Source organism: Lutra lutra, chromosome 15 (assembly GCF_902655055.1).
Source record: "Lutra lutra chromosome 15, mLutLut1.2, whole genome shotgun sequence".
Classification (NCBI taxonomy): Eukaryota; Metazoa; Chordata; class Mammalia; order Carnivora; family Mustelidae; genus Lutra; species Lutra lutra.
Window position 1 is genome coordinate 37185722 of NC_062292.1, and position 20703 is coordinate 37206424.

Genomic DNA, 20703 nt, shown 5'->3' on the forward strand with positions numbered 1-20703 from the left:
ATTTTTCCATAGGTCCAAGAAGAAATCACCACGAAAATGAGAAAATATTTTTATATGAATGGTAAATAAATTTATAAGAAATGCAGTAAAGCTGTGCTTACACAGAAATTTTTAGTCTTAAATTAAAAATTAGAAGTACCTAAAAGAGTAAATAGCAGTTAAACCCAAAGCAAGTAGAATTAAGAAAATAAAAAGGCAAAAGCAGAAATTGAGGATCAAAAACAAAGATTTTACAGACATATTATACAAAGTCAAAGGCCAATATTTGAAAACATTAATATGACTGGTAATGTGTAGGCAACAATGATTAGTTAAAGAGAGAGAGAGGGCATGAAGGAAACATCCATTTTCTCCACTTCCTGTCAACACCTGGTATTGTCAATTTTTGTCATTTGGCTATTCTAGTGGTCATTTTAGATACTGTTTTTAATTTCTGCTTCCCTAATGATAAATGATGTTAAACATTTTTCAATATACTTATTAGCCATCCCTTTATGCCTTTCATGGAATTTTGAAAAGGAAAAGAATTAAACATTTATGTAAATATCATCATGTTTACATAAGAAACTCTACCCAATAAGTATCCTAACTTCTAAAATAATGCCGTAAAAAGAAATGGACTTTAGAATCAGACAAACCTACCTCTCTTTGACACTATGCAGATGACTTAGTCCTTATAAAACTTAACTTTCCATCTGTTAAATGCTTTACAAAAATATTATAAGAAATCCATTTTAAAAGTTGCATTGGAAGGGCCTTGGGTATAAAAGCTAATTTCCTTTGCTGTCTGTTTTTCTACACAAATGCTTCAGTTCATGGCTTAGATGAGAATGCTTGAGTATTAAAGGAAGAAAAAAACCATCACCATCATCACTAACAAAATAAAAATAAATGGAAAACCTAAATTCATAAATGCCCTTGATGGTGAACAGGGCAACTGTAGTATTTAGTTGAATTTTCTCAGTTTGGACACAAGAACTTTAAATGCTGCCCAAAGTTTGAACTTATTAAATATTTTCTCCTATTCCTCCCTATTCGCTATCCCACACCCTCTCAAGCTTTTCTTATTATTGACAGAGAATGCCAATATCCCTCATGCTTTAGTGCTTTCTTTTGAAAATACTCTCCTTCCTTCACTTGCATTCATTTAAAAAGACACCTCAAGTACCTTTTCTTCATTGAGACTTTTCCTGGTAACACTTTTTCTGGTCCCTGTGATTGCACAGCACCCTTCCATGTCTCCACTGTGACATTTCCCCCTTCCTTCCAATGATAAGTATGTACTGAGCATCTGTGATGGGACAGGTGGTGTTGTAGACCCAGGACAAACAGAGACACAAGGTCTCCTCCTTTCCTTCATGGAGCTAACATTCTAATGAAGAAAACAGAAAACAAACACAAACACAAAGAAATAACAGCATTTATTACATAGCAAATGAAACTTAGAAACAGAGTTCAGAGAAACCTCTCAGGAAGTGACACTGGAGCTAAGACATCACATTTGAAGATGTGATAGGAAAGCCAGCATCTGAAAAAAGACAAAAAAAAGAAAGAAAGAATGAATGTAAGAAAGAAAACTAAAGTATTAAAGTATTAGGATGATTACTTGAGTTTTCTCATAGGGAGTAGAAAATGTTTGCTCTCTGATCAACCCTCCTGATAATATAGAAGCATATATTAACTTTCTTTTTTTTTTTTTAAAGATTTTATTTATTTATTTAACAGACAGAGATCACAAATAGGCAGAGAGGCAGGCAGAGAGAGAGAGAGAGAGAGGAGGAAGCAGGCTCCCCGCTGAGCAGAGAGCCCGATGCGGGGCTCCATCCCAGGACCCTGGGATCATGACCTGAGCCGAAAGCAGAGGCTTTAACCCACTGAGCCACCCAGGGGCCCCATATATTAACTTTCTATGTGTAGGCACTAGAGGAAAATTGTAGGCTGCCAGAAAGACTCCACAGAAGATAATTAAGAAAATCTTCTCACTCTTGTGTGATGTACCAATTAGTCATTTATTACCAGTATCTTCCCATCACCCTGTTGGTGGCCACACCGTGTTGTGAGAACCACTTCTCTTTTTTGCAGGAAGAGAGGGAAAAGATTTATCACCACATATTTCTCAAAGTTTACACACTATTTTCTTCTGACAATAGTTGATTTATATCTCATGTCCTAAGAGCAAACTCTCAATTTTGTACCTTTTTTTAATTACAAGCCTGTACAGTTGTCTACTACTGTATTTGTGAGCAATATTGTAAGAAAAGAAGTAAAAATAAGAGAATGATATAGTAGATGAATCCACATGCAAGACAGTATTTTGTGGGATAATACGTTTGAGTTGACAAATCATCCAGCTTCTCCGTATACGTGATTCAGAAGATAAGAATGCTGTGATCATAAGGCATCTATACTTGGGGAAAACTTCTACACATACAAATGAGCTGACAAATGAGTTGACAAAAAATTAAAGAATTATTGTTTTCCCATTGGTTATTATTCCAAATAGAATTTACAAATGTATCCCTAGAACAGAGATGCTTTTATAAAAACAAATGGAAAAAAAAAAGAAAAACAAATTCCATAAACTTTATTACATCTATTTCCTTGCAGAAGGATTTAATTTGTCATCTGTAAGATGTACATAATAACACTGTGTTTCCCGGAGGATTAGAAACAATGTATGTGACATACCTGGCAAGCGTGGTACAAAGAGTAGCGCTTCAACAAATAGTTGGTATTTTATTTTGTTTTAATGTTTTCATTATTCTATTTTTTTAAGAATATAAATGGTAAGTGTGATAAAGCAGTCATAAACTAAGTTGTAACATTCAATTAAATATTAGTTTCAGGGGCGCCTGAGTGGCTCAGTGGGTTAAGCCTCTGCCTTCAGCTCAGGTCATGGTCTCAGGGTCCTGGGATCGAGCCCCACATCAGGCTCTCTGCTCAGCAGGGAGCCTGCTTCCTCCTCTCTCTCTGCCTGCCTCTCTGCCTACTTGTGATCTCTGTCTGTCAAATAAATAAATAAAATCTTTTAAAAAATATATTAGTTTCAGTTAGACTATATTCAGAGACAATTTTGTATCTCATTTCCCAGTACACTCCAGAATCTTCCATGGGAGAATGTGAATTTCAAAAATGTACATGTATAGGACAGTTTACCAGTTGCTTCAATTCACCCCATTGCTCAACGGCATTTGGCCCTGAGAAAGGGAAGTGGAAAAGCAAAGAACTCTCAAACTAGCTATTTTTGTTTCTTATTAGCAACTACATGACAAGATTTGACAAATCACCATTCATTAAAACCCTCATCATTAGATATCATTTGATCAAGCTCATCAACAGAATGCAGCCAACTGTATTCCATGAATGAGTCTGAGACGGCAGAAGAACAGAAAGATATTTAATTGTATCCTTAGCCATATATCTGTAAACTTAATCTTGATATTTTTTTTTATTTCCTTGTAGGTTCCTTTTGCAATAAGAATGACACCAGGTGCCTCTCAAATTCTTGCCAAAACAATTCTACATGCAATGATTATTCAAAAGACAACGATTGCCATTGTTCAGACGCAGCCATTAATTTGGACAAAGACTGCGACAGCATGAGAAACCCATGCTTCTCCAATCCCTGTCAGGGAAATGCCACTTGTGTGAACACCCCAGGAGAAAGGAGTTTTCTCTGCAAATGTCTGCCTGGTTTTAGTGGAACAACCTGTGAAACTCCCATTGTTTCCTGTGGCACAAACCCCTGCCAGCACGGAGGTGTTTGCCATCGGGACCCTGTTCACCCTGTCTGCATCTGTCCTGATGGATATGCTGGAAGGTTCTGTGAAAACGATCTTGATGAGTGTGCTTCCACCCCTTGCCACAATGGGGCCATGTGCCAGGATGGAAGCAATGGCTATTCCTGCTTCTGTGTCCCAGGATATCAAGGCAGGCATTGTGACCTGGAAGTGGATGAATGTGTCTCGGATCCCTGTAAGAATGAAGCTACGTGTCTCAACGAGATAGGAAGATACACTTGTATTTGTCCGCAAGACTATTCTGGTAAGTCTATCACATTTGAGGACCAGAAGACGTAGTTAGCTTTCCCTTCTTTTAATATGACAGAAGCAGAGGTGACTTTTTAGGTCTCATCCAATTGCTTATGAAAATGGTCTTGGTGGGAATTAATCACTAGATTGAAAGCTCCCTAAACCATGAAAATTCCCAGACTGTCAGTGCCAGTGCCAACTGTCACTGTTGTTTTAAATGGAGCCCTTCCATTATTTAATTCTCAGATTTAGCCTAGAGGTAGTGGGCTCTATGGGGCCTTGCTTTCCAGGTCAGGGCCCTTCAAGTTTCCTCATGAGAAGATGCCTTTTTTGCTAGCTAAAGCATGCCAGGAATGCCCACGCCTGCAGCTGCAGCCTGCTGGGAAGGCAGGCCATCATGGAATGGACAGATGTTAGTGGGTTCTAGAGTGCGAGCAACAGATGAGTGACAGCACGGCTGATGGAGCATGGTAAATAAAATAAACCCAATTTTATTAATAAGGAAGTCACTTTTCTAAAATAAAGAAATCACTTCTCTAAAATAAAGAAGTCACTTCTTTAATTGCTTGGAAATAGCAAATAGTAGTACCTCCAGTCTATTAACAAAGTTCCTGTTGACGTGGTATTTGAGCACAGAGTAACAGGCTGACCATTCATTCACTAAAAGGGTACGTGCCATTTACTATCCTCATGCTCAGTGCCTACACTCCCCACCCTCCTGAACCAGTTACCCAGTCAGGTCATTTCTTCATGGTGACCAACCTTCTTGCCCTGTTTTACTCTCTAGATTCTTTACAGTAAGGGGGCAACTCATGTCGTCTATGCTTTCTCACATTCATTATTCTAACCTGCTCACAGCTTTCCTGTGCTTCCTAACTCACATCTGGGTGACATTATTTACATTTTAATGCCACTTTTCCCTGATCTCTTGCTACTGTTGTAAACTCCTGCGGTATCTGACTTTCAACTTACTTTCTTCTCTGAACCCTTTCACACTTAACTTCTCTATCTTGTCATTCTTTTCCTGAGGATGTTAAGCAATATATTTGGAAAGTACTTTTCTTCAAAATTTATACCAGAATCCTCCAATGTCATCTTGTTAAGATTACACATTCTGAAATATTGCTTTTATAAAATAGCTATATCCCTAGTTGCTCTGACATGAAATTTGCTCCCTTTCCCTCAATCCTTACCTACAACCAATCCTCAAAATCTCTCTGGACATCCAAGATGTCTTCCAAATTGAGCTCCTACATTTTTTTTTATCAGTACCTTTGCTCATGTCCTCATCATCTTGTGTATACTTATTATACAACCTCCCACACTCTACCTCCAGCCTCTACCTTCAAGTATTCTGAACAGTGCCTCTGAAATAATCCTTCTAAAATAGATCTGACTGTGCCATTCCTTCTGAAGAAGCTTGAGAGCTGCCCACCACACAGAATAATTTTAACATCTCATTGAAAACCCTTCACAATTTGTCCCTTACATATTATCTCTACAACCTCTTCCACCAAGACATTCCCTTTCCCTGAATTGTTTTCATTTTTTACTCAAGTGGTTTCCCTCCCTCTGGGATGTCCTTCTTCAATTCAATGTCTACTCTGTGAAGTTCCATACTTGCAGAACTTTGTTCATCTCTCGCCTAACTCGAGAAACATTTCTGATTTACTGTCTGCTGAAATAATACTTCTAAGCTGCTACAGTAATTATTACTTCTGTAGCAGTTTGTGCCTCTATTAAAGAACTCTGTCCTATTCTTCAGATATCTGCGTTTTTGTCTCTTCCCACTGAAGTATTAGTTCTGAAAGGACAGAAGTCATGTCTTATATGTATTCTTTAATTCATCAACATTTGGGGGTATTTATTACATGTCAGCATTCGTATTAAGACATACATTTGTATTAAGACACCTTAGGAATAGTACTTAAGGTGCCCAGCGTATTGAGTAATGGCTGCTTAATAAACTTTTTCTGAATTGTTCTAACAATTGTTCTAACAATTGTTCTAATTGTTCTAACTAATTCTTGTGTATACTTACTATACACAATATTTTTCTGGGCACCCTCTGTGGTAATGAAACTGAGGTAAATAGATATTAGAGTTTGCCTTCTCTACGCATATGTTATGATAGTAGAATGATGTATTAGGTGGAAATTTTTTTATTATTGATTGCCTTCAACTACCAATATAAACTAAAACTTATGAGGAACAATGGAGGAGTTTATGAAACAGTACTTATACATGAAATTTCCTTATTTGGGTGCCAAATTGTCATGTTCATTGTTTAAAATTGAGTTACAGCAATTCAATTTCAGTTTTTAAAGTTTTTGAGTAAAAATAAGAGATACAGTTTGGTGGGGCTGGTCTGGGATTGCTTTTGTTTATAATGGACACATTTAACAACTGCTTTGGTTTATTAAGATAGTATCTTCTATTTCCTGGTGCTAGTACGATATTGTGAACGGTGACTAAAAGAAACAGACATGACATCAAAGAAATGTCTCAGCCATTTTAGCTACAGTGTTCTGAAATAGTCTTGTAATTGCAAAACAGCTTGAAAAAGGATGTTTTACAATGTATGTGTTTTTAATTTTTTACATTTCAATTAATTGGATCATAATGAATCCTTTCAGTGGTATAAATTTAGGCATATAAGATGTCAAGGGTATATTCCAAATGTAGTAAAGTACCTCCATTTTAATACTTTACTCTACAATGAATTAACTTATACTGTGGATATATCGTATCCCAGCTGGACCCAATGAAAATCAATGCCTTTTTCTCACTATAACATTAGCTCAAAACCCACAGTGAGGGCACTTCCCTTGCTCAAACCCTGATATAATAGAGTTGTTCCCTATTTGACTATGTTCTTCTATTGTTTTCTAAGAAATCAGCTAAATTTTATTATTTTAGCTCTGCTGACATAACTATAACTTGCTTCCAGACAGAGTTTAAATGACACTCATCAGACAGTAAGAATCATGTCTGTTATGAGCTAGTTAGGTTTATTCGGACACAAAGGTGCAATTTTAGGCTTGATCACCAGTCTCCACAAGTAAAACAGCCCGCATTCTGGGAGCTCATCAGTGGTTCCCAGCCCTGACTAGACATCAGCCATCACCCAGAGAGATCTGAAACAGAGATGCTCAGACTCCACCTTCAGAGAGTCAAATTTAATTGATGATTCTAATGTATAGCTAGGGCTGGGAGCCAGAAATCAGATTTATGTGAACTTAATTTAGAAACTTTTCTTGAAATATCCCCCCATCTAGCCCCACAAGGAGGGTTGCTTACCTCAGTGGCATCCCCTGGCTACCAGTATTTGCGGCAATTAATGAGAAACTCAAGGAAGGTCTATAGGACCAGGGGAAAAGCCAGAGCTGGGAAGGGAAGAAAAAGAATTAGTAAGCAGCATGGATGCGTACTCTGGCTCAACCTAGACCTCCCAGTGAATCCTGGAAGCTATTACAATAACCTAGCTGCTGTGCGGTACATCCAAATTTAGAGACTCATAAAGAACCTGGCTTCCAGGGAAAAGCCTGTGCTCCTCAGAGCAGCAAAGTAAGAAAACGTAATAAATTTTAAAAGACAGAGAGGTAGGAGAGGAAAAAGAGCTGTAGCACACGGAGAGGGGGTTCACACTGCGGGAATCCTACTCTGTGCACTCCACTGTGTTTCCTAAGTGGTGATTCATGAACTACAGAAATAGGCTTAGAGAGAGCTGCTAAAGATGTTGGTGAGAATATGCCAGGCATAAGCAAAAACTCCAATTTAAGCTGAAAGTAAACAGCTGCAAACTTTTTTTAAATGAAAAGAATATTAGCCTTGAGCATGTGACTGCTTTGAGTTCAAGTTTATGCAATACATCATTCTTTCGCTGAGGTCTTTCTTAAAACGAGCAGATTGATGAGTGAACATTTTTCACGTCAAGATGCCTGCAATATGAGAAAAACGGGGCCACGAGAGGGCAGGGAAAGGGCAATCAGATGCACGATGAAGCAAAACACTGCAGGAAAATATCTTATTTCTTCCATTATAAAATAGGTTTTTGGTATAAAAACCATCTTGTGGAAAATAAGGGGAAAAAAAACCCACTTCATCAAATTTACTTATTGATTATAAAATGCATCTTTATTTCAGAAATGAAATCTTATGAAAAAAATTCATTTTATATTCAAGAAAATGTGTTAGTATAGGAGACTAGTTAGAAGACTAGTTAGCACATGGAGACTAGTTAGTTAGAAACTCACTGCAATACCAGGAGTAAGACATTAGGATCTGGCCTGAAAGGCTGATGGTAGGGATGAAGGGAAAGGTAGGTGTAGGGTTCACTAAGAAGATGACTCACTTACCATTTACTAAAGCCAGAATATTCCCTAACTTATTATACCCATGAAAAACTTGAAATCTCTAATATGAAAAATAAGAATGCATTGAAAGTTCAATTTTCATTTCCAACTTAATAAACTTATCTCTGTTGGTAGTTCTCAAAGTTTAGCATGTATCAGACTCACCCACAGAGCTTATTAAAATACAGTTTCTGATTTAGTAGATTCGTCGTGGGGGCTATGCATTTATAACAAGTTCCCATGTGATACTGATGCTGATGTTGCTGGGGTGGGGACCACAGTTTGAGAAACCACTGATGTAGACAATGATGAGGATTTTCATGTGACAGCACAAAGTAGAGTGTGTGTGTAGTACTTATTGATAGTAACAGTTCTGGATAAATGATATGAATAAAAACAACTATCTGTTGAATTCATTCAGTTGTTAATTTTGTCAATATACACACACACTTATGTATGTATATACGTCGAAGTAGGCATTGTTATAGGTTCTGCAAATACAAGAATAAAGAAAAGTGATGAAAAAGTCCTCTTACATTCTAGAGGGAAGAGACAGACGTGTACAGATAAAATAAGTAATAAATAAATATATAAATATAATATATATATTTATATAATTATATATAAATATATAAATAAATAAAAGATAAAATAAGTAATAAATTAAATATTTAGTGGGTTAAGTGGTGATAAATACAGTGGAGAAAAGTAAAAGTAAAAAAAAGGGGGGGAATTAGGAATTGAACGATATGTTAAATGACTAGGGAAGGGCTTACTAAGAAAGTAACACATGAATAAAGTTCTAGAGAGGAAAGGAAGGGAGTCAGGCAAATGAGTTGTGGAATAGCATTCAAAGCAGAGGAACATTCAGTGCATATTTAATGCATTCAGTGCAAAGGCCCTGAGGTCAAAAGTACTGGAATGTTTGAGAAGCAGCAAAGAAGCTGATGTGACTAGAGTGGATTAAACAAGGAGAAGGAGACATAATCAACTACTGGGGCTGGTGGGCCATTGTAAGGACTTTGGCTCTTGCTCTTAATAAGACGGGAAGTTGTCAGATAGTTTTGAGCAGAGGACAGAAATGATTTGACTTACATTTTAAGAAAATCTCTCTCCTTGTTATGTTGAGGACATACTGAAGTAAGTGGGTAAGGTAGAACTTGGTGTCCAATAATACAATAATCTAATCAATGGACTATTATTAACTTGGGGAAAAGCAAAGAAAAGTATCAAGTTTTAACAACACCTTTTTCCTCTTTTAAAATTTAAGATAAGAATTAACACAGAGGGGGCACCTGGGTGGCTCAGTGGGTTAAAGCCTCTGCCTTCGGCTCAGGTCGTGATCCCAGGGTCCTGGGATCGAGCCCCGTATCGGGCTCTCTGCTCAGTGGGGAGCTTGCTTCCTCCTCTCTCTCTCTCTCTCTGCCTGCCTCTCCACCTACTTGTGATCTCTCTCTCTCTCTCTCTGTCAAATAAAAAAAAAAAAAAAAAAAGAATTAACACAGAGGATCACGGATCATGCAAACAAAATGTGCGCACACCTTTACTGACCTGCTCTCTATTGCCCTCTGGTGGGAAGTCTAGATAATGCAGGACAGAGCAGAGCAAAAATGCACTTCTTTCAGGATGCTGAACTGAAACTCATGTCCTCTGACAACATTTATTACTACTATTATTGTATGAGTAATAATGAGCTGAAGAACAAGCGGGGGATGACTACAGAGGTTTTAGAAAGGGGTGAACATGGGGCGCCTGGGTGGCTCAGTTGGTTGGACAACTGCCTTCGGCTCAGGTCATGATCCCGGAGTCCTAGGATCGAGGCCCCCATCGGGCTCTCTGGTTCGGTGGGGAGCCTGCTTCCCCCTCTGTCTCTGCCTGCCTCTCTGCCTACTTGTGATCTCTCTCTCTCTGTCAAATTAAAAAAAAAAATCTTAAAAAAAAAAAAAAAGAAAGGGGCGAACAGTTCTGTCATCTTTGCTTCGACACCTGGTTTGTGGTGTAGCTAGTAGTTGTGAATGACATGCTCCATTTTAAACTCCGTGTCTGAGTACTTCTCTGACTTCCTGGCTACCAGCAGGGTGTGTGTGCAGGTCTGAGTGAGGAGGGGAAGAGCTAAAAAATACGCAGTAATATTAAGTATGGATGAAATGGAGAGACTGTGGAATTTGAAAGAAGAAGACAAGACTTCCAGTTCCACCTCTGATGCAGTCTAGTGGTTTCTAGTGGTTTGACATTGACAAATAGTTCTGAACTGTGTCCTCACTCTAACACACAGGCATTATAACACCACCTAACTCTCAGGGTCATGGTGACAATGAAATGACTTACTCAAAGTTTTTCCATAAACTATGAAGCCATGAAAATGCTGGTTGCACTAATTTAATATCTTCAAGTATTGCTGCTAGCATTTAACAATATTTACCTATACTTTTTATAGGAATCCGTTTCTTTTTTTTTTTTTAAGATTTTATTTATTTTTTTGACAGAGAGAGATCACAAGTAGGCAGAGAGGCAGGCAGAGAGAGTGAGAGGGAAGCAGGCTCCCTGCTGAGCAGAGAGCCTGACGCGGAACTCAGGTTCTGAGTTCCTGAGATCATGACCTGAGCCGAAGGCAGCAGCTTAACCCACTGAGCCACCCAGACGCCCCAGGAATCTGTTTCTTAAACTGAATAGCTTTTTTTGAATATATTAGAACTGTACTCAGGGATAAATTAACTGAGGTCATAATCTCTGTGCTCTATTATCAAGTTTAAAACTGGAAAATTATGATATGTGTAGGCAAGAATTTATTCTCTGAACCTGCCATATCATTGAATAAAAGATTTAGGAATGTATTTGCATTATAACATTTCAAACATTCAGGAATTACAATTATCCTAATGGATAAAAACACAAGAAAGATATTATAATGATTAAAACATTATAATTACAGAAGTGTGAAATGTATAACGTTGGTATATTTAACATAAGATGCAAATATTATAATTTTCCTATTATCTTCCCAAGAAACTCACAAAATTAAGCAAGATAAAACCACTTATAAAAGTAGAGTGTATTTCAAACATAGCATCTTAGAAACTTGGAAATGGGTTACTCCGAATTAAACTTTACTAATTTTATATATTACAAAGTATACATATGCATACACATTAAATATAGACAGTAGATTGAGGAAGCATACCTGTTAATTAGGAATAGATCATTTTAAAATCAAATAACATCTTCCCACATGTTACGATATTTATGATAGGAGTAAAGTGAGAGGAAGAGCATAGATAGACTTTGAGAAGAAGGAAGGAAGGGTGAGTTTGTTAGTACTGGGAGTAGCAGTAGGGCGTGGGGAAGTAGAATATTTAATATTTCCACTGACAACCTGAAAATGTCATTAGATTCAAGAAAGCACTAGAACGCACTCCCTATTCTCTGTTGAGGGCTGACCCACAGGAGCCAGTCTTTCTATCCCTAGAACTACTTCTAGCCTCCACGATCTTTCTAGAAAGCTGAGAATACTGCAATAGCGTCGACAACATTCTTCAACGCGCACCGACGGTAGAAGGAATAGACGGGAAGGCAAATAGCGATAAGACTTCAGAAAACCAGCAGAAAACGAGTTTAAGATGGAAAGCAGAGGTTATTCCAGTTATATCTCTCTGTGAAGGCAAATCCTATAGAAACGAAAAAGATTTCTGTATCTATAATGACAAAATAATAAAACCAGTTAATTCATAAAGAGAACAGCATATACTGCGCACGGGCGCGTCTTGCCATTAACAGCACCAGAGGTTGGGGAGAGTTCGAGGGTCGCGGAGACACAAGGTAACGGCCCAGGTGCAACCCCCACCCCCCATACCCAGTGGCTCCGATTTCCCCAAAGGCAGGCGTGGGGTGGGGCGGGGGGGGACCTGACTGCCCGGCCAGGCGGGGCGCGCGGGCCTGGGGAGCCCCAGTCGCTGGCACTGCTGCAGCGTCTCCGCTGGAGAGCCAGCTGCGCGTGCGGGACCGCTCCTTGCTCTGTGGCAAGCGGGAATCCCGCCTATCCCAGTTCATCCTGGGCTGTGACCCTGTTCAGGGGAGGCATTCCCTGTTTTGGGCTCTTGGGGAAAGGCAGGCATCTGGCCTCATTCAGGCCCGCACCTACAGAAGGGACCCTGACATTCAGGAGCCGGTTATTAGAGGAACTCTGAAGCCTTGCCTGGTGGCACCGGGATTCTCCCGCATTAAAAGACATCTGGGATCAGTTATCCCTGGAGACGCCTTCGTCAGTATGAGGCAGCACGTTCAAATGCGGACTGTCACCTATTTGCAGCCACCGCCTCAGAGTAACTCACAGAACTCGGGCACCCCTGCACCCAGGAGGATATGCAGGTGGTTGGCACCAGACCCTAGCTCCTCAGGCCTGGAGGAGTACTGGCTGCTGGAAACTTCCTGAAGGGGTAGGTACTGACCTTGCCCAGGGTGTCAGGGAAGTCAGGGATTTGGAAACCATCCTCTACAAGGGCCAGGTCGCTAGAGTGGGCTCTAACAGGAAATGAACATCTGCCTAATTCCAAGTCACAACCAACCAACTGATGACTATTCCTCTTGAAGGCAGATCTGGGGCAATTTGACTGCCTTGCCAGGGCCAGGTGGGGCAGGCTTGCCTGAGGATCCTTCAGCAAGAGACACCAGGGAGTTCTAGTACCCAGAGGCCTGGCTACTGGGGTTTTGGATCCAGAAAGGGCATATTGGTCTGGCACAGCTTTCTGGAACAAGCAGCGATCTGGTCCAGCTCTGGTTCCTAAACCAGGCCAGGACCGGTTCAAGAGAGGCTGGGTTCCTATGGTCTTCTCTGTGGGAAACCAGGCATCTGCCTACGTCTAAGGCTGCATCTTCACAAAGGGACCCTATCACTCTGAACAAGGTATCTCTGGAATTCTGAAGCCTTGCTTGGGGGAACTAGGCGCACTGGAATGAGAAACATCTGGGATTTCTGGTTCCTGGAGAGGCCTGGATTCCCCATCAGGCAGCGCATCCAAACGGAGAGTGACTGTTGCCATCTTTGTAGCCATAGTATCAGGTTGTATTGAGCGGGGAGGGGCCATGGGGCTGGGCCCTAGACCTCAGGCCTGAAGGGCTCCAGGTGCCCAAGCCCTGGAGAGAAGACCGTACAGCACAGGCTGTGCAGTGCAGTTCCGTGTAGCTGGAGACTTCAGGAGGACCCCTGGCGAGAGATGCCAGTTCCCTGGGAAGGGAGTTTAGGAAACAAAGCATGGAATTCCATCCCTAACCTAGCTACAGGCACCTGGTCCCCTGAAGGCAACCTAATGGGAATACGACTGCCTTGCCTTGGCTGGGTGGGTAGCCTGGCGTGTGAATCATCCAAGGAAAGGCCAGGGAGACCTGGTCCATGGGAGAGAGAGGCCAGGTCACTGGCCAGGTCACTCTTATAGTAATAATAAAGTATTAATAATACTAATAAGAAATAATGGTAAAGTAAATACAGTAAGTAAATAGTATAAAATAATATAAAATAATATAAAAATATAAACCCATTTTCACATTTCATCAGAATGAATCACTGATAGTTACATTGATTTCATATATATCAGGAGACAAAAAAATCTGTGGCTAAAATATAATACACCAAGATGCGCTTGCTTATGGAGTGCCTCATAATTCCTAGATTTAAACCTGTGGCAGAGAAAAGAGCAGTCTTCAAATGGATAAAATTCACTCATCTTTCAGAGATGAATCCCAGGCTTATAGAGTCTACTTTAAGTGACTGTTTTGTAAAAGGTATTTTAGCGTCCTTGGAAAAGGTATATCTAATTGCACAAGCTAGAAATCTTACTGGGTAAAAACTCAAAGGTGTTCCCCTGAAAATTAAAAATCTGCCTTTAATCTTCCACAGCATCTTGCTAATCAATGTTATGCTTGTTTTATACTATTAACCAGAGCACGAAGTCATCAGCCTCTTTGCTCTAGGATGTTAAGAATGTCGTAACTATGATATAGCGGAGGAATGGGTGATATAATCTCTGGCTGTAGTGGTTGGGGGTGCCGGAGTACCTCTTTGCAGTGATACGTGGTTCAGACTCGCACGGGTAATTGTTGTAATCAATCCACCATGCATCATTCTTTAAAGAACGCAGGAATAGTGTATATAATTCTTATTCAGAAGGAAATAGTATGCATAGTGGCCTGTTAGATATTAAATATATTGAGCAGACTCTGAAACATAGGATGATAACTAAAAGCTAGGTGTTATTATTCCCAAAGCATGGGCTCTGCAGGTAATGAGAACAGTGTTGAGAGTGATCTGTCGATGGCACACTGCATGCATTGCACATTCTCTCCCCGCCGCAGTGAGTGATGAGCACAACATCAATGACGAGACCTGCTTCAGGCTGATAACATATGATGGGTGCTATCTTGGGGCACAGAATGTTACCATTGATCTATAATTGCTGAAGGATGCATATTGAGATGCAAAATCTCTAATGTTGATCAGAAGTTTAAGGCACAGTCATTCAGAAATAGTGTTTCGTTTTAAACGTTTGCCAAAACTGTAAATCTGCCCTTATGCCTTTTGATTTAGAGTGGGTCCAGGCTCGCAGAAGCATTGAGGACCTCCGTCCTGGCAGACCAGATTGCCTTCTGGGACAGATGATGGATTAATCCATAGCTAGGCTGGAATCATTCATTCAAAACTCATTGAGCGTTTTCTTTTCTTTTATTTTTTGAGCATTTTCTATATTTAAGAATATGTGCTAAATGCTATAGATCTTAGTGTTAAAGGACAAAAAAATTCACTTTGATGGTTTTGTAGATAAAATGAACAAATAAGCATTTGTGGTAAAATAAAATATGTACTTTTGTATGACAGGGGTTTATAAGAGAAGTGTCAAGTGGCACCTAAGGCAGACATAAGTAGTTAATTAGAGTGTCCGGCATCATGGGATACTCAAACTCAATTTTTCAGAATGAATGAGAGTTAACTGCCGGGGACTAGGAGTGAGGTGTGGGACATCACTAGCAAGGGGAATGCTACGTACAGCCCAAAGATACGAGAGATGGTGGAGCTGTAGGAACATCATTGTAGGTGGTACCTATAGAGTCCACATCTTACTGCATCTTCTACCACATTCAAAGGTTTTATCCTGGAGACAAGAGAAACTGTTTCTAAATTTTGCATAGACAATGATATCATCAGACTTGTATTTTATAATGATCACTCTCAGAAATGTAGAGAATGACTTGAAAGAGAGATGTCAGTAGCAATAGGACAAGAAGAGAGATGGGGATGGCCCTTCAGATCCATTTCCATGGGGGAAATGACAGGATTTGGTGACTAATCAGAATGTGGGAAATAAAAACAAGATGATAACTCCTAGAAATCCGGCTTGGGTGATTTGGAGATAATCCCATTCATTGAGAAGAGAAGTTTGGCAGGGATAGGGGTGTAGGGGATTAGTGAGGGTGGACTGAGGAGAGTTTATATTTGGAATTGTAGAGTGACAGCTGTTGAGATAGTTGGAGAAGACATCCTACGATAATTGGAATCAGAAGAGTAATGTGGCCTAGAGTTACAGACTGCTAATGTGTATCTTACGTGAAGATGTCACTGGAAAAATTCCTGATATTCATTAGATTGGTCACCTGCTTCTAGATCATTGTCTTCTTAAACACAAATCAGGCAAATACAACCCTTCAGTCTTTTCCAAAGTGCCTTTGATTCTCACCTTTGCTGGAATTTGATGAAACCACTTTCTACGCAACCCTTATTAAAGGGTTTTTGGGGTTTTTTGTTTTTTTTTTAACTCAATTCTCAGAGCCAGGAGAGAAGGTTTGCTTTCTTGCTAACCCCCCCTACTCCTGAAAGACCACTGATTCACCATTCATTTACTGCTTACACTACTCTTCTTTTCCTCACAAGCCATTATTTCCCAACCTCCAAGACACGACCAGCATTCTCAATAACTTCTGCTCTTTCCCAGTCAACTTCTTCACATTTGGTTCAATTCAGCAAAATGTGCTGAACACATGTCACGGGGCATGGTTTGCCAGACACTGAGGATGCACATCCTTGAAGGACGTAAGGCCCTGGGCTGCGATGCAGGCTCATGGCCAATAGCACAGGCTCTAAACTCAGATGGTCTCTAATCGAATCCGGCTCTACCACCTTCTAGCCTTTTGGTCTGTGTCAGGTTTCTTACCTTCCCTGTGCCTCAGTTTCATTCATCATGAAGAAAAGGAGCATAATGATAACGCCTCATCGATAATTTTTCAAAGATCAAACAAAATCAAATAATGTACATAAAATGCTTAGCACAATCCCCGATATGAAATAAGCTCTCCGTGAATCTCAGCTCTTACTATTGATGATAAGGAAGGATCCTTGTCCTTAAAGCAGTTATTGGAGATCAGCAAGTAACAAATAATAAACTATAATGCTGAAAATGCTATGAAAACACAAAAGGATGGAGCCAGTAAGGAAATCGGGGAGTATACTTCACTGAGAATGAGGCATTTAACATAAGTCTGAAAGGATGACGTCATTATTTGAAGCCCACATAGGGCTCTCTGCTCGGAGGGGAGCCTGCTTCCTCCTCCCTCTCTGCCTGCCTCTCTGCCTGCTTGTGATCTATCTGTCAAATAAATAAATAAATAAAATCTTAAAAAAAAAAAAAGAAAAAAAGGATGACTTCATCAGATGGACAAGTAGGAAAAAACCTTTGAGAGAGAGAGAGAGAGAATTGGTGTGTCCAAGCTCTGGGAGGTTGGAGTGTATGGTGGGTTTGAGAAGAAGAAAATGATCCAATACGACTGGCATAGAGAGTGCTGATAGAATTGTGAGGAGATGTGAAACCAGAAGTATTACCAAAGTTTTTAGTTCTCAAAAATGAAGACTTTTCACTTTGTCCAGATCCAGTGGGAGCAATTTCAGAATTTTATGGGCCATGCTTTTCGCATTTCTTGAGCTTCTTGTTTTCAGTGACCTGCCCCTCTATCCCCGTACAGTCATTGCCTGATGCAGTCTCAAGTTGGACCCTCTCATCCTTCCAAACCACTTTCCCACCAAAGTTCCCACATTCTGAACTTCCAGTGTCCTTGTTTCTATTAAATTTTTACCTCATCTTTCGCAGAATATCAACCACCTGGCTTCTCCACACTCATACCGTCCAAAGCTCCTTCTCTATCTTGCTGTTTCCTTAGGAGCCTGGGCTTTGTGGAGAGCTATTCTACTGATGGGCCTGTATTGTTTTCTGAGCCTTCTTGTTCTTGACCTGCAATTATCTCCTTGCACACTTCCAGTTCTGGAGAGCCCCTCATTGTCTACTCTTTTCTCCTAATTTAAAGTTGATTGAGCTACCTCAAATATTTACTACCTAATTTGGGCTATATATTTACTGTTGCTCATTAGCTATGTTTATGTCCATTGTAGCCCTTTTCAAAAAAAAAGCATATTTAGTATAGTGTCTCCTCCAAATCTGTCCAGTATGCCATCTCTATTTGTTTTCGTGGAATTGGAATCTATTCCAAATTCCCTTTCAGGAATATGTTTGCTTCCAAAGACTTTTCAAAAATATTTTTTTATCATATCTACCCTGAAGAATTGAAGAAGGAATAGGAAAGAACAAATAGATTATAGGTAATACCTATTATAGATTATACCTATATCTATACCTATAATACCTATATATCTATAATACCTATACCTATACCTATAATACCTATATACCTATAATACCTATAATCTATAATACATTATAGATTGACTCTAATACATAGATTCTAATATATATAGATTGACTATAATACATTATAGATTAGGGTAGTACCTACCATTCATTGAGCATTTACTATAATCCAACCTTGGTGTTAGCAATGGCAGAGCAGAGTTTTGTCCTAAGTAGTCTGTCTACAAAATCCATGTTCTTTCTACTCTTCCATGATGAATGGCAAAGGAAAATGGGAGAAAGGAAAATAATAATAGCAGGTACAGTTTTTATAATTTCCTAACTCAGCATGATACAAAAAGTATTTGCTGGACTCATTTGCAAAAGCATTTGTCTGCCTTGCATGCTTTAATTAGCATTCTCTATAAAACTATTTAATTTCCATCTACCCAGATCCTACATAGTTTTCTCTGCTGTACCATTCTGTACTATGGTGGCTTGGAAATTATGTGTGTCCTGATGTCTTTCCAGATTTCTATAAGGAAGTGGAGACAACTTCTCTCCTGGGATCCCAACACTTATCTGGCGTAGTATCAAAGTCCCAACTCACCAAGGGTGAGGATGAAGAGTCTGGGACTTCTGTTCCTCCTTCATTTTTGCTACATATTTAACTTTCTGTTTGTCTCTCAGCTGAGGTGGGCCAAAAACTGAACAGTTCTGCTCATTTGAATATTCTACTCCAATCTTTCCTGTCTTGGGACTGTGTATCAATCAGGTTTTGGTCAGGAAAAAAAAGAATTCAGTCTATGTATATCATTTATAAAAAGCTTAAATGTTAATTAAGGGCTTATACACAGAAAGGCTCCATAATTTGTGGGTTCTGCTGAAAAATAAAAAATGTGGGGTCCGTAGTTCAAAAATTATTAAGAATTTGAAGATGGTGACAGAAACACAAATCAAGCAGGAGTCTGGGATGCCTGGGTGGCTCAGTGGGTTAAAGCCTCTGCCTTTGGCTCAGGTCATGATCTCAGGGTCCTGGGATTGAGCCCTGGGGCAGGCTCTCTGCTCAGCAGGGAGCCTGCTTCCTCCTCTCTCTCTCTGCCTGCCTCTCTGCCTACGTCTGTCAAGTAAATAAATAAATCCTTAAAAAAAAAATCAAGCAGAAGTCTGTTGGGCTTGAATTCTGACCTCTCCCAACACACAAATTCCTCCATTGAAATTCTAAACCCTACATCAAAGTACCTCAGACTGTGACCTTATTTGAAAATATGACCCTGCAATTACACTACTGGGTATTTACCCCAAAGATACAGATGTAGTGAAAAGAAGGGCCATCTGTACCCAAATGTTTATAGCAGCAATGGCCACGGTCGCCAAACTGTGGAAAGAACCAAGATGCCCTTCAACGGACGAATGGATAAGGAAGATGTGGTCCATATACACTATGGAGTATTATGTCTCTATCAGAAAGGATGAATACCTAACTTTTGTAGCAACATGGACTGGACTGGAAGAGATTATGCTGAGTGAATTAAGTCAAGCAGAGAGTCAATTGTCATATGGTTTCACTTATTTTCGGAGCATAACAAATAACATGGAGGACATGGGTAGATAGAGAGGAGAAGGGAGTTGAGGGAAATTGGAAGGGGAGGTGAACCATGAGAGAGTATGGACTCTGAAAAACAACCTGAGGGTCTTGAAGGAAGTTGGGGGAACAAGGTGGTGGGTATTGGGGAGGGCACGTATTGCATGGAGCACTGGGTGTGGTGCAAAAACAATGCATACTGTTACGCTGAAAAGAAATTTTAAAAAATTAAAAAAAAAGAAAACAAAGTTGTTGCAGATATTAGTTAATATTTGGCTGTGAGAAAATTTCTGAACCTCTTTTAACAGTTAATGCAAATTGAGTAGTTTAGAGTGAAATTATCTTGGACTGTCAGGAATTAATGATCTGACACCTTAGGTCCCTATTTTTATGTAGGGATGCCTTTGTGGATATTAATTAGCACAGTATTCGTCATAATGAGTTACCAAAGCTAATGACATCTGTGGATTTTTCTTTTCCTGTCCTATACTTTCTTCTTTTGGTGCAGAGTTCTTCTTGTCCTGTGTGGTTTGTTTCTCCCCACACACACTTTCTATTTTTTTATGTTTCATACTATTAACTATTAATGAATTCCAACAGATTGGTTTGGTTCCTGGGTGGATTTTTGTGAGACAACTATACAATTATGAATTTTCTGTTTCTTAGAAAATCAACCACAGAAATACTACTCACTGTGACTCTATTCAATTTCTGTTACCACATACAGTTACAGTAATATGGTGCTGCACTTACTAACACTAGGCATAAAGTGAATGTTTCCAGATAGAATGGACCTCACAGTTCAGGTATGGTTTTGAAGGTTGAATAATTGTATATTCAGTGGATGTAAGCATGTGATTGACAGCAAGTATCCAAATGAAAAACGAAAACCATAGTTAGTTATCCATATGTTTTATGTATGAAGCCAGCATCTGGAAACACAAAGACATCTGGATAACTGACTGTACTTCACCACATTTCATCTGGCTACTTTTGCATCATGCAGACCTTGACCCAATAATTTTTGTCTATATCAGCAGTAGTGATAAGATGCAATAAAAATTGTATCATTA

At 39.5% G+C, this 20703-nt stretch overlaps 1 protein-coding gene across 2 annotated transcripts in view; it reads left to right on the forward strand.

Annotated features, from left to right (window-relative positions):
* The first annotated feature begins 3584 nt into the window (after positions 1 to 3584).
* Positions 3585 to 20703, forward strand: part of CRB1 (crumbs cell polarity complex component 1) — a 136454-nt gene continuing 119335 nt past the window's right edge. For both annotated transcript variants that reach the window (XM_047705093.1, XM_047705095.1), the window contains exon 1: positions 3585 to 4044. In XM_047705093.1, coding sequence (XP_047561049.1) covers positions 3600 to 4044 — 445 coding nt within the window. In that variant the 5' untranslated portion in view covers positions 3585 to 3599. The remainder of the gene's footprint in view (positions 4045 to 20703) is intronic.